We start from the raw sequence: 14,383 nt of genomic DNA, 5'->3' as shown, positions 1-14,383 counted from the left end.
AGTATGTAATACATATATATGTGTTTTTGATAACGGCATAATAGTCGATGCACAACTAAGAGTTTTTAAAAATAAATTTGTAAAAGCTTGCTGTTTTTATCTAATAGTTGAAACCATATTTTTTTAAATATATTTCACCCAATTATACATAATTTATTATTAAACTGCAACATAAATATTTAAAACGATAGCTCACCGTCTGTACACTTAATGTTATCCCAGGTGTACTAGCAAGATATACGACTTTGGATTTTATGTTATTCAACAGTTTACTACCAGATCCAAAATTGAATGTATTAGCATCAACGTTATTGCTAATGATACAATGTAACTGAAAAAAATACAAATGTAATGCTGCACCACATTATTATTAACATCAAGCCTACTTGTAAACTGAGAATTTTCAAACAGGACACTGCAATTATTTCTTTCTCCTGTTCAATGGGAGCACCTGGCATTGAACGACACCTTTCGCAAATAACTGCTAACAGTTGATCCAAAAATCTAAAGTTAAAGTGTAATTTAGAGCTCTTTAAACACATCATGTGATCCAGCAAATTTGAATAACTTAAAAGTTAGTGGACTCTTATTTAGTCATAACGACAATACAATTATTTATTATATTTCCAACTATTGCCACTTAATGAAACTATGAAAAATAATTACACGCGATAGTGGTAACATCATGGCATAATTCTAGATAAACTTTAACATACAAACAAAATTAGTGGCATATGCGGTAATACAATCAAACAGCTCTGTCACTTTCTCTCTCGTATTGTTAACTAAATACTTATTCGGTTACAAGGTCTGCCTCTCGCGCATGTCACAGATCAAAAAAACGTATTCTAATTCTAATTTATCATTTTTATAGAGCTCTAATTAGGATTTATAATTAGGGTTGTAGGCATTACATCTACACTGTTTATTGGCTAACTTTAACAGCATCTGACTTACTTAAATGTATTTTCGTTTAAATCAATGACGAATGGTAATTTAAGTGGTGGAATCCAGCAACTGTAATCTGTCCAAGCAAAACTTTGGGATGGTCCACAACATACTCCGAATATTCTCTGGCCATGTAAATTTTCAATAAGAATCGGCTCTTGGATATAAAGCCCATTGTCACAAATTTGCTTAAAATCATTTTTCCCCCAACCATAAACTTCTCCTTTATCAGTCAATGCCAAAGCATGTCCTATTCCAAGACTAATGCATCTAACACGTTTATCTAAGAAAAGAACAAAATTACATAATTTCCTACGATCAAATTTTTATGCACTTCAACATACCTTTCAATTTTTCTACTAATTGAGGAAATCGAACATGTTCATCAGTTGAATGTCCTAAACGCCATCCTTCGCCTTTTCCCCAACTATAAACTTGACCTTCCTTACTAACCGCCAAACTAAATTGTGTGCCGCAATAAACTTGTGTTATTTCAACATTTTGTAATTCTTCAATCAATTTAGGAATTTTCGATCCATCAGAACCGCCACGGCCTATATAACAACATGTAAAGTTAGACAAATACAACAAAGCAGCATAAACGACACAAAAGCAATATATCTATGAATTGTCATATATTAATGCAGATTTAAAGGCACTTGTAAACAAGAATGCGAGTAAAATGAAACTAAAAGATCTGTATAACAACTAATACATTAGAATGACTTAACGTAATTAAAGCGACTATAACCCGAGGCATCTATATACAATAGTTAAGGTACTACTAGATGTATGTTTGGCGGTATATTTATATACTTTTAGGATTCTTTTTTATTTTCAAATACATACCCAACTTTCCATAGTCACCATCGCCCCAGCTGTAAATCTTCCCTTGATTTGTTACACAAAGGGTATGTGCGTCACCTGAACTGCAAGCAACTTTGACCACATGTTGTCCAGAAAGAGCGGAAACCACAGTTGGTAAAAAGCAGTCGTCTGATTTACCGTGCCCCAATCTTCCATAATGCCCTCGGCCCCATGTGTACAATTCACCATTAGCCGAAATCGCAGCACTATAGGTACCTCCACATTCAATATCGATAATGTTCTTGTTTAGAAGCAACTCTATAATTGTTGGCTCTTCTCTGGCTAATGCATCACCGTGTCCTAAAAGTTTATGATAAGCATCAAAACAACATAGTAATTTCAACAAGTAACTGAAACAAACACACAGATACAATTAAAATCCAATGTTGGTAAAAATAAAGTTTAATAGCGCATAGACCCCTTAACTGCGTCTTTTTGAAGTGAAAACTTCTTTAGCGACGTTGGGCACGTTTTGGTAGGGGAAAATGTTATGGGTTCGCGTCACCGACATACTTGTAGCAGTATATCTGTAGCGATNTTAAATAATATAGTTGCTACAAAATCAGTTAATTTTGAAAAAAAATAGCTACCTACAATTTTTACTGTAATGTTCTTTTTTAACGTCATTCTGTTGCCGGCAGTTCACTTAGCTGTCATTACCGGCGGAGACAAAACCAAGGTTTAATGAATGGAACTTATTAGATTTGCTCAAATTTTTCTCTACTAAATTTCTACTACTAGTTCCATTCTAATCTTCATTAGAGTATAAACAATTGGTTAAATTATTTTTGATGCTTAGCAATACACAAAAAAATACAAATTACACACCCTAGAAGTGTGTCTGAAAGTATTAAGATTTAAGCTCACCTAATCTCCATGCTCTTCTCAAGAAAGCAAAGGAAAAATTAAGAGCAGCTCTAGAACCAACTCTGGCTAATCCGTTAATGGGATTAAAATGAACATTTAATGGATCTAAATAACTTGCTTGTTGTTGATATGAATGTGACAACATAGTCTCACTGCATATTCTATTTTTATTGTGTACATGTGCCTTCCTTTTATATATACTACCCTCCTCTTCTGACAAAAATGGTGACCTGTTCAGTGCAATAAAGTAACGCTTGAATACTAAGAATGCTCGATGGAGTCTTTGAAATGAGAGAGAAGTACTTGCAGCTTCAAAGCATAGTTTAAGTTGTTCTTTATTAAGGATATCTGTAAATGATTCTAACTGTTCGTAGGCTAAAAAAGAAATTCAGTTAAGTAAAGATTTTCGTAAATCAGTCACATTTGATGAATAAAAACAATGAAACCTTACTTGGTGGAGGTCCCCATATCCACAAATCTAGCACCGACTGAGGGGTAACAGTTGTACCTTTTTCATCTTTTACCTGGTCATTCTCTTCGAGATCAAGCTTCTGACATGGCTGGCAATTACAACCAAAGTGAGGACCACATATACCATCACAACAGGTGCAAGTTAATACCTACAATGTTATAGCAGGTACAATAATTTTCAAAACTTCTTGAAGCCTGATTTACTTGCAAACCACAGTAATATTTTCCAGATTCTCCTTTTCGTGCAACAACGCCAGCAGTGTTTAGAAGACCATCCGAAAAAGGTCCAATCACCTCACCATCATTGATTAGTCTATTCCAAAGTGAATCTAATCCATCTTGTTTTCGAAAAATCGACTGCAAATCTGTTTTGAGCCACTTATGGTCAAAACGATGCTGGGCTCTTAACTTTACATTCATTTTGTTTTAATATTACCAATTTCGTTTCATTGTAACATTATTAATATACGATTAATAACTGACATTTTAGATTTTACATTATCATATTGTCCAACCCCAACTGTCAACATTGTCAACATGAATATTTTGTATACATATTTATTATGTATGTATATTAACTATTTGTGTGGGTATACTCGTAAGGGATCAACACTCCAATCTTGCAGTGGCGCACGGTTGTAAAATGGGTTGCATAGGAAAAACACTGTAATCCATGGAACAATCCCAATGCTTTGTTGTGTCTATATTGTGTCGCCTGGTGTGAGAAAGAATGCTACATACTGTCCTCCCTTAATCCCTTCGTACATCTTTTTCTAAGAGCGTAAGTTTACATCTATCAGAATGTTCACCAATAACTTTATTGAGGATTTGTATATATGTACATATTTGATAATCGTAATTTTGTAGTTTTGATGTAGTTATTGATCAATACCTTCGCATGTGTTTTGTTTGAAGGTAATTAATGCCCTTATGAAATTGACCACTCTCTAGAAAGAGAGAAAATGACCTTGCTGTCAATATCTGTCTCTTTTCCTCCTTCTTTACCTTATTCATCCGCTCCTGCAAGATTCTGACGTAGACCAATCAAAATTCTAAAAAAAGACCAATGGCCGCACGTTCGTTAGTCTCTCTCACACGTTTCTGCCTGTATGTTTTTTATAGCTAAATAGAAAATGCTCTGAAAATCTCTTTGTCTATGGTTCGAACGCAATATATCACAGCCGTCTCTAGTTACAAGCCTAGTTACAAGCCGTGCTGAAGATTCACTTGGCAACACTGTTAGAGTCCTAGGATTTCCCGATTAATGAGAATTAACATAGAGTTAAGCTGTTACATTAGTTGTTGTGTTTCGCTCATAATAAACAATAAACTCTTGCGTTGGAGATATTTATTTTGATTATTTACGAGGAGGACTTTCCGTTCCTACTGTTAGTGTCAGTATGTTTTTTTTCACATTTATTCCATTCTTAAAGAAATAAGTAATAACGAAAATTTAAACATAATATGTAGGGGCGTGTAGTAATAACAAGACCCGCAGAATAGGACTCTCTGGGACTCTCACAATGAAGCAATGCGCTGTTGCCAATTTTCTCAGCACGGCTTGTAGTAGAGACGGCTGTGAATATATCCTTGTAGTCTTTTGTTTAAACGATAGTTCAACTTGCCATATTTCTCTTATCTATGGACAGTTCGAAGATGTCAGTAGTAGAGTGGATTAATAAATTATTAGAGTGATCTCGGAAGGAAACGCACTTCTCTTTTTGCTAAAGTTCGACTTCAACCTCACGGTCGACCCCCCCCCCACAAGACCCTACATACCTCCCTGTCCCCCCACAATCTCCTTCCTAACATTTTCAACATCTTCGTTTCAAAAAATGCCACTTGCTCCGCCGATCCCACCGTTCTCCAAGCACTAAGCTCCGACCAACTTCCAGCCCTAACCGAAGTCCCTCAATTCTCACTGCTTTTTACGCCAATGACATCATCCTTATAAATGCTGCTCAAACTATTCTCCAGTGCTCCGCGAAAATTAACAAATTTCTGCCACTGCTCCTAAGCTGGTACCGAAAATGGAAACTCTCCGTTAACGAGGTCAAGTCAAAAGCAATTTTCTTCTCCTGAAGGACTCGAAAGCTTCCCCCTATCACCATTCACCAACTTTCTCCCAGAGAAATTGAGCCTTTTCACAATAAAGCTCACCTGGCGGAAACACATCCAAACCACCCGTGTCAAGGCCCTCGGCGCCTTTATCTCTCTCAATCGCTTCTTCCAAAAACAACTCCATCTCCTATCAAATCAAAATCCGTAAATTCAACGCAATCATCAGGAGCACCTGCTCTTACGCCATTCCCATGTGGGGGTGCGCCCATCCCAACAATTTACTCCTTCAAAGTGCCTGCACACAACTACGTCTGGTTCGTTAGAAGCGCCCAAATTCTGAAAAAAACCCGACTACTTTCACTCCCTAAAGCTGCAATCAGATTCACGGTAAATCTCCAGACCTCAGTGTCAGTCACCCCAACCCTTCTATCTCGGCATTTTCTGACTTTGTACCTAACCCAAAAAACCATTTTAGAAGGCCCTGCGACTGCTCTGAGCTGCTCATTTCCATTTCAACTTTTTTAGCGCAAGGGTCCACCCAATTTATTCGAGGGAAGTGTTGATCTCCATTTTATCACCTTCTTCCCCAAATTATTCCTCTCACACACTTAATTTCCTTCCTATTCGAAACCTTTTCCACAGAATCTTCTCTGGGATGCAAAACCTCCGAGTTGATTTCTCTACTCGAGGAGAGATTTTAGTTGGTAGGAGCTTCGGCGAATTCGACACTACCCATCTTTAGGGGATGTCTTTTGAAGATTTTTCCCTCCTCGAATAAATGAGGTAAAAAAATATGAAAAGAGACAGACATTGGCCGCAGGATCGTTTTCTCTTATTCTAAAGAGTGGTCAATGTCATGCTCACGATCAGTCCATCCATCCTCTATGTCTATGATTAGGAGGGATATCAGTCGATAATACAAACCATAAATTAAATACAAACATAACATGAACATAACCACAAACAACAACGATCAAATCGCAAAACGTGAAATCCTGTAAAAAACGTAATTTTAAATTACCGATTTAGTGCAGACATGTGCTTATTTTCCAGAATTTTTAAATAAAAACTATAACAGTTGTTTTTTTAAATAAAAGTTGTAAAACGTAATAGACAAACGGCAATGCTATGTTTATCATTATTAATTCATTGAGAGGATTACTTAAATCAAGATAAACGATAATATAATCTACCAAAATGATTGTGCGTTTATGTTATCTGTATAGTTATAGTAATACAAAAATGAAAACATATGATAATCCTGATAAAATATCTGTTGGTGCTTAAAAAAATCATTCACTGAAAATGGTTTTTCTAGATTATCTAAAAATTTTACTAGTAGGGTTTATTCTATTGTTACCGTTTTTATATGAAAGCAGTCAATATTTTAAATATTATTTTAAATTTGCCCTTTATTACTTACTAGTTGGTTATGTTAGCCTTGTAATGATCCCAGTTTTTTTGTTTAAACCCAGAAATGTTCATAATTTACTGTAAGTATGAAGAAAATAACAGGTAATGATTAAGAAGAATAATTTTTATTGTTTTAGTTTAGCAACTGCCATTTGTCGCTATATATCACCATTAATTGGTGTACAATGGGTTCTTCGAGGAAAAGAAGTGTTAGAAAAGGAAAATGCTTGCATCATAGTGTGTAATCATCAAAGTTCAATTGATGTATTAGGTATGTTAAATGTTGTTGTATAAAACATATAAATGAACAAAACTAAAAATTTATTTAAATATAAGCAACAAAGTTTGCGTAGGTAGGTACCATTTATTGTAAAAATAAAGTACTACAACTTTGCTTATTATTAATTACTTATTAGGTGTAACAATTTTAGCAGCAACTAAAAACAAAATTTATTATTTTTTACATCTGTTTAATTTCATCCTATTTTAAGTATTTCAAGTTTTTTGTGGTAATGCTTGTACCTACATTATTACGTTCTCACTATTTACTTAAATGTTATTAAAAGAAATATCCTTCTCTTAACAAGTTTATTTTATTCAAAACAACATGATTGATTGGATAAATTTGCCGAATGTAAAGTTTTTAGTCATTCGGAAGCCACAGTAACGTGAAATAACAGATTTTTTTAGTCGAATGGGCAGGAATAGCCACCCCCCACAACCTTACCTCGGAACCCTTTCAAGAACACACGAAATAGCTTTATGAATTTAACTTGTAACAATTGTTTCAGTCTGCGTCTAGTTTTTAGCTAACTCTCTGAACTTGACTGAATAGATTGAAACAATTGTTTTCTTATATTATTCAGGAAGTTTTTTCTCACGTGGAACCCTCTAGACTCTAGAGTATCAGTCAATTAAATGCACATATGAAAACTACTTAAATTTAAGTTATGCATTCGTCGTGATCTTAAAGCGGAAGAGCGCAGAGCGTTAGAGTCCAGGACCCGAAGAAGTCTATAAAACCTCATAGCTCTATTGACATCTGAAAAAATTCTTTGATAATACATTGTTACCGCGTACACTCCAAAATGCGTATAAATCGAAAAAGGCCGACCTCCGACGGGGCAGGAGCAACCCATATATTCAGATAATGTAAGAAGGGGGGAGGGAACTATGACACAGTTCGCACTCGGGCCCATTAGGATATTTCTACGCCATTGAAGGCACATACATCGACAAAAATACTTGCAATTTCTTTAATGAAGAATTGAAATTTTTTTTTTTAATTTGTATTTCTTTTAAATTAATACTTTACAATTTACTAGGACGCGCCTTTCATGAGTTTATAAGTTTAGCAATACGGCAATTTCAAGATGGCAGGTGTAACAAACTTTTTGTCGCCATTTTCTATTTACACACTAATCGTATAATTTTTTCATCTACAGGCGCTTACATATCAGATAAAAGCATTTTACTCCTCCCCTTACATCAAAAAAAGTTTACAAGTTTATTCAACCTATTTAATGAATGTAAACAACAAGATTTCAATTAATTTCATGATTTTTTCAGTCAGAAAAGAAACACTTTAACGTTGACTTAAGTACATGCTCATATTACAGTGTTAGTTTTTAATACGCTAGTTTATGTAAAATATACACATGGGAAATACCTATTAACAATCTGTATATTCATTAGGGATGTTCGATATTTGGCACATAATGAGAAGGTGTACTGCTATAGCGAAGCACGAATTACTATATGCGTTTCCATTTGGACCAGCAGCATGGTTAGGAGGGCTAGTGTTTGTCGACAAGAGTAACGCCAGTCGCGCTCGATATCAAGTTAACGTTGCAGCCGAGGAAGCCAAAAAGGACAATGTAATGTATCATATTATAAATAAGAAACTTGCATATTGGGTTGATAAAAATTTTTCAATACCATTTAAGGAGATCCGTTGAAAACTGCAAGTATTAGACACAGCCTTAAAATTGAAATAAATTACAGTATAATCTCAGTAAGATAAAGACCAAGGGAAACGTAAAATAATTTGAGTTATTCAGGTTTTTACCTACTAAGGGTTTAAGTTTAAGCTTTAAAATTATAGATTTCCAGTGACTTAGTAAACTCTTCAGCTTTTTCCTTTAGTATAGGTCCACTAACAATAATGTTTTTACGTATTTCTACACTGTCTAAACCATATAAACAAGCATTTTTCTAAATTGGGAAATTTGGCAATTCTTCGTCTTTTACATTGAAGACTTTCTCCCGATTCAAACCACTTTTCACTGCTTACTGAGATGCGATGCCCAAATTATTCGTTTAAGTTATAGAGGGTTTTTATTTTAATTAATAAAGGTTTTGGACTCCGAGGGGAGGTTATTACGTTATCGAGGTTTAAGTTATCAAGGTTCTACTGTATTAATCAATATGTCATGTAGAATTGCTTTGAAAAAATTCCGGTGCACCCTAAACAAATTTAATTTTTTATTTTCCAAAAAAAGTGCCTTAACGATGTACTTTCAGAATAAAGAACACGAGAACAAATAACCCAAATCGAATATCCCACTCCCATTTACCATAAAAATCTATGCAGTCGTATAGGAGTATTTGTTGCAGGTACCTATTGTTAAATTCCATAAATGTGACGTATGTTAAATAAATTCTTTTGATTTTAAATGTAATTAGACAGAATTAGGTCAACCTAAGTTCCATTTATGGAGTATTCTTCGAGTATTGTAATGTTGCCAAAAATAGAGGTCATAGGTTGACTATCAAACAAGAGGAAACATATGTTAACGTCAACACTTGCTTCTGCCGTAACCTGATAGTCCTATGCTTATCCGTCCAAAAAGGAATTAGTAAAAATAAATAATAAAAAAAAAAAACATATCGACTGGCAATAGACCACCGATATACTAGCCTAGCATTCCAACAGTGAACCAGCACCAGCTTCTGTCAAGCTGTTGTGCTTTGTTTACGGAAGATATTTGGCAAGGTTTGAGTGATTTATTAGGTTTTCATCAAAAAACTCCTAATCACAAGGAATTATAAATGCAATGTTGAATGCTATTCAAGCAAGATTTTGTTTATTTCCAATACACGATGTTACCAAAGGTTTCTTTAGTTGTTTACTACAAAAATAATTGAGTTACTTTGTAATCTATTTATAATTATTAATCAGGGTTTTAAATATAAAATTAAAAATTTACCGTTATTTCCTAACGGTATTACATATACTATTAATTTTATTTTGTACTAGCCCAAGAGCACTTGTTTCGATAGGTGCTTACAACTTCAAACCACCATATCTGGCGGATCTTTCGGGAACTATTCTAAAATTATTGGAATGAAACAGGTCACCGACATCAAAATGGCATTATGTATGAACTACCCCAAAAACCTACCCAATGCACCACCACGTTTATGAATATATTGATTTATCGTCTGAAACTAGAGTAGTACGGACCTCCTTAAGTAGTACAATATTTTTTTCATTTTTAATTTGTTAAATGTATATGTATTTAATTATTATATTCTACCAGCCCTCGGACACAAATTTGTTTTAATTATAAGGGGTGGCATGTGTAATAAATAATGTTTTTCCAAATAAAAAACGAACATTAATGTAAAATACAACAAATGGCGCGGTAAACGCCATCTGTAGTACAATGCTACATTTTAGGATTATGTATTCTCAACAAGGTCCATTTAAATACATAGATATTTACTTGTTGAAACGAAATCCCGGTGTAGCTCACCACTACATGTTCGATTATGGTAACCTGCCTATCACGCCGGGATTTCGTTTCAACAGGTAGATATCCATGTATTTAAATGGACCTTGTTGAGAATACGTAATCCTAAAATGCAGCATTGTACTACAGATGGCGTATACCGCGCCATTTGTGGTATTTTCTAAAACGTGCTGTTAAGACAACAGATAAAATTGGTCTGTGTCCTGTCGGAACTGTCTACTACGCGCTGATGTGATCCAACAAGATCGAAATCGTGATCCGATTCTGGCAGTTTCGACTGAACACAGTTATTTTATTCGATTATTTAATGTAGGAAGTGAAATATGCTTTTCTATTGTTTGTGTGTTGTGCTAAATTAATTACTATTGAAAATGGTAGTATGTATATACTATAAGTTAATTTATTTTAGATAAAGTTGTGGGTTTATCCTGAAGGCAAACGTAATGATACAGGCAAAATACATGAATTTAAGAAAGGAGCATTCCATATGGCACTTCATGCTCAATTGCCAATTGTTCCTGTTGTTTTCAGTCATTTCTATTTTTTGGATGGATACAGAAAACGATTTAATTCGGGTTAGCTCATTTTAAGATTATTACGATCAACACGACAACAAATACAATGTTTAGTTAACAAAATTTTTATTCTAAAAAGTCCATAATAATTATTTCGGTACACAATATAAATAGTTTCTTTAGGTAGAAGAATATATGTGACAAGTTGTCTAGAACTTTTATTTATTTAAACAAATCTTAACAAAACGAAATGTGTGCTGGGACACATAGAAGAAGTGAAACTTCAACAGACAAGTGGAAAAAGCAATGGCCTCGGACAAGTGGAAAAATGAATCGCAACAAAACTTTTACTTCCAGTTTTACGGGCGGATTGCTAATGTACTTGTTCAATTTGAAAACCTGCCTGTAAAAATTCAAGTAAAAATATTGTTGCGATTCGTTTTGCACTTGTCCGTTGTCATTTGTTTTTCCACTTATCCGTTTAAGTTTCAATTCTACTATGTGTCCCAGTACACATTTTGTTTCACAGGTTTACTGCAAATTATGATTTGATTTTTACACAGACCGCAAATAGAGGCAATGATGCCCAGCCACGTGGAGAGCAGAGGTAAGAAGACAACAGCTGAGCACAGCACACGCTACAAGGACTCTAGCGGGTGCGCATTATATCCATCTAATGCAGCCGTTGTCCTCTCTCCGCCGCTGCCGCCTCTCTCCACGCGATATACCGTCTACCCCCTCTACGCGGTCGTAACGCTTTTCGTGACAGAAAAGATCGTAATACCCCGTCTATATAGAAATTTCACTTACTTAAGTAGGTTGTAAATTAGGTTAAGTTAATTTAACAAAGACAAAAGTAGTATTTTCTGCAAACGCCCAAACCCAAAATTTTATTGTCTTCCACTTTCGTAACCAGTACGCAGAAATGAGAAGAAGTTTTGTCTATTCACATAATTCTCACTAAGCACTAAGTGCACTAGCACTTCTCAGTAGCGGTAAATAGCTTCTTTGGGTTAACGAAAGCTTTCTTGGTTGGATCAATATTCTGGGTTTTATAATTGTTTTACTAGCTCTAGCATTCAGCAAGAACGAACACTGTTTTCTATTTATAAACCTCGCGAGAAAAAGATTGTCAGCTCAGTTTTTCGATTTGCTGTACGTGTTGACGATGACTAGTTTTCTAAAATACGGACTACTCGCTCTTGAGCATTTTCCGCGCCCTGCAGGCGCTTCTTACGTGTCGTGTCTAATTAGTCCAAATTTCTTATCCACCTTACTAAGTAATCTGCAAAGTATATCTTCAGATCTATTCTTGTTCTTTTCATGTAGCTCCTCGTGTAATCCGTATTGTGTTTGCAAAATCTGTTTGATGACATCTTATTCCAGCACTCGGACTAGTATGTCGACAAAAGTTGTTGGCCTGTCCAGTCTAGTCGCTATTGTATGTCCATGAATTTTCCTGTTATTTTACGCGTCTATCCCTGCTTCACGTCAATGGTCTCTTCAATAATGGTCATGCTGTCCCGCTTTTCTGAATGTGGGTTACCGATCTTTTCTGGTATAACTGTGTTTTAGTTCATTCATGCGTAAATCCAATTGTTTAACTTCAAATTCAAGTTTATTTTCTGTTTCACTCAATTTTTCACTGAATGTCCCTAATTTTTCCATTACTTAATTCATTTTCAAGTTTTGCCTAATTCTCATTCAATTTTTCTTCTGAACTCTGTATTTTCTTTTAATTCTTTCAATTCTTATTCTAGTGGTCAAAATCTTCTTTAAACGTTCTGGAACAATTTTTCTTCTTTTTCTTTAATTCTTATTTAATTTTTCTTCAAAATTCTTATTTGATGAAATTTTTATTTAATTTTTGTTCAATATTTTCATGTTATGTTCTTATGCTTCTGTTTATTTTTTCCCACTCTTCAAATAAATTAACAGGTTTCTGTAGTCTACATTTGTGTGTAGTGTTGTGTCTTATTTCAATTCCTCCTTCTTTACAATTTAAATCAGATATCATCCAATCCATTTTTACTACAATTTTGTTTTCTGATCGTTTATCTTCAACCCCACACCTGACTCCAATTGTGACAAATTTTCTAATACACTATTTATTCACTAGGGTATACATAAGTCAAAGGGACTATTCGCCCACCAACTTTGGTGATGGGTAGGATAAGACGTTACTTTTATGTAAAATGTTTATTGTTACACTTCAATTTAAGCCTTAGTAAGACAAAAGAATTTTTACTTTTTTTTTATTTCACCTAAGGAAGCCCTTGTGGTAAATTAATTATTTTATTTTTTTTTACTGTATCTGTAATTGAGCATTTTGTTTGCTGTTGTGTTGTTAATATGAAAGGTACCAGAAGTTATAGCCTAATGGATTCGATTAAAAAAAGATGTAATTATTATTATTTTTAGGTAAAGTTATTGTAACAGTATTACCACCAATCTCGACGGAAGGGTTACCAATTAGTAAAGCAACAGACTTGGCAGCTGAAACTAAATTGGCAATGGAAAAAGTTTTTTATTCGACTAGTGAAGAAGTTAAAAGGAATGTAAATTGGAACTCTTCAAATAAACAAAATTAAAAATCGAGCGCCATTTAGGTACATACTTAGCATATACGTACTTCAATCAAAATTGCAATTTTATTTATTTTACTACTTTTATATAATCATATTTATTCACTTTTTATACGTCTTTTATATACGCCTGCGCCATGAAAAAACAAATTTTGTTGAATAAACTACGCAATAACATGTCAATCAGTCTATGACCAAATTTTACACCAGTTAGTGTTTGACTTGAAATAATTATCCAAGAACGTTTAAGTTCTTCTATAAAGTTTACCAGTGCAGGATTTTATGTTGAAATAATGTATTATTTATTGAAGTTAAAATTTTAATATATCAGATTTAACTTCATAGACAATTAAGCTTTTTTAATGTTTTATATTGTACATGTAGGAAAACGTTAAATAAGGAACCCCAATGTTTGTCAATCAGTGTTGCCATATTTTGTTACCTGAATAATATGTATTACCTATCTACATTTAAATTTACATTGTTTATTTTACCGTAAGTATTATTTTAAATTTATGATTTATACAATTAACAAACCAATTTTGTACCAATTTGAAGATAATAAAATGTCAACCAATTGTTTTAATGGTAGTGTGTCAAATAAAATCGAACGGAGAAAAGGGCGACACCGGTATCAACTATTTAACCGATCATCATTGTCAGTGATACAGAAAAGCACATAGGGCACCTTTTATCTAGAAAAAATATGGTTCCCGTGGGATAGAAAAAAACACTTGGTTTTATGAAACCACGATGCAAGTGAAACTTTTCGGATTGTAGGCATTTAACGTGTAAATTTTCGAAAAATTATTCGATTTAGGGCATTAAAATTAAAATCGCGTTCTTAATCTTATCTTAATGATGGAAAATGGGAATGATAAATGGAAACCAATAGTAGACA

General features: G+C 34.0%; 2 protein-coding genes across 2 annotated transcripts in view; one reads left to right on the top strand and one right to left on the bottom strand.

The window, feature by feature from the left end:
* The window catches only part of LOC108735993 (E3 ubiquitin-protein ligase HERC2), a 53,309-nt gene extending 49,605 nt beyond the window's left edge, over positions 1-3,704 (bottom strand). The window contains exons 1-3 of the mRNA XM_025976452.1: positions 3,358-3,704; positions 3,134-3,302; positions 2,683-3,057 (exon numbers count right to left, since the gene is read on the bottom strand). Coding sequence (XP_025832237.1) covers positions 2,683-3,057; positions 3,134-3,302; positions 3,358-3,573 — 760 coding nt within the window. The 5' untranslated portion in view covers positions 3,574-3,704. The remainder of the gene's footprint in view (positions 1-2,682; positions 3,058-3,133; positions 3,303-3,357) is intronic.
* Positions 3,705-6,169: 2,465 nt separating this feature from the next.
* Positions 6,170-14,068, top strand: LOC108736018 (1-acyl-sn-glycerol-3-phosphate acyltransferase alpha-like). Its single transcript, XM_018468279.2, has 5 exons — positions 6,170-6,707; positions 6,765-6,898; positions 8,323-8,504; positions 10,792-10,957; positions 13,319-14,068. The coding sequence occupies exons 1-5, from the start codon at positions 6,520-6,522 to the stop codon at positions 13,486-13,488; spliced, it is 840 nt and encodes a 279-aa protein (XP_018323781.1). The 5' UTR covers positions 6,170-6,519; the 3' UTR covers positions 13,489-14,068.
* Positions 14,069-14,383: the final 315 nt, after the last annotated feature.

Source organism: Agrilus planipennis, unplaced genomic scaffold (assembly GCF_000699045.2).
Source record: "Agrilus planipennis isolate EAB-ADULT unplaced genomic scaffold, Apla_2.0 scaffold75, whole genome shotgun sequence".
Classification (NCBI taxonomy): Eukaryota; Metazoa; Arthropoda; class Insecta; order Coleoptera; family Buprestidae; genus Agrilus; species Agrilus planipennis.
Note: the sequence above shows the minus strand (reverse complement) of the source record. Positions and strands in the feature narration are given on the sequence as shown.

Excerpts from the sequence above, each read along its gene's own strand:
- LOC108736018 (XM_018468279.2), top strand. The coding sequence starts at position 6,520 with ATGGTTTTTCTAGATTATCTAAAAATTTTACTAGTAGGGTTTATTCTA. Across the intron at positions 6,708-6,764 it reads AGAAATGTTCATAATTTACT|TTTAGCAACTGCCATTTGTC; the intron begins GTAAGTATGAAG and ends TTATTGTTTTAG. Across the intron at positions 8,505-10,791 it reads AGGAAGCCAAAAAGGACAAT|ATAAAGTTGTGGGTTTATCC; the intron begins GTAATGTATCAT and ends AATTTATTTTAG.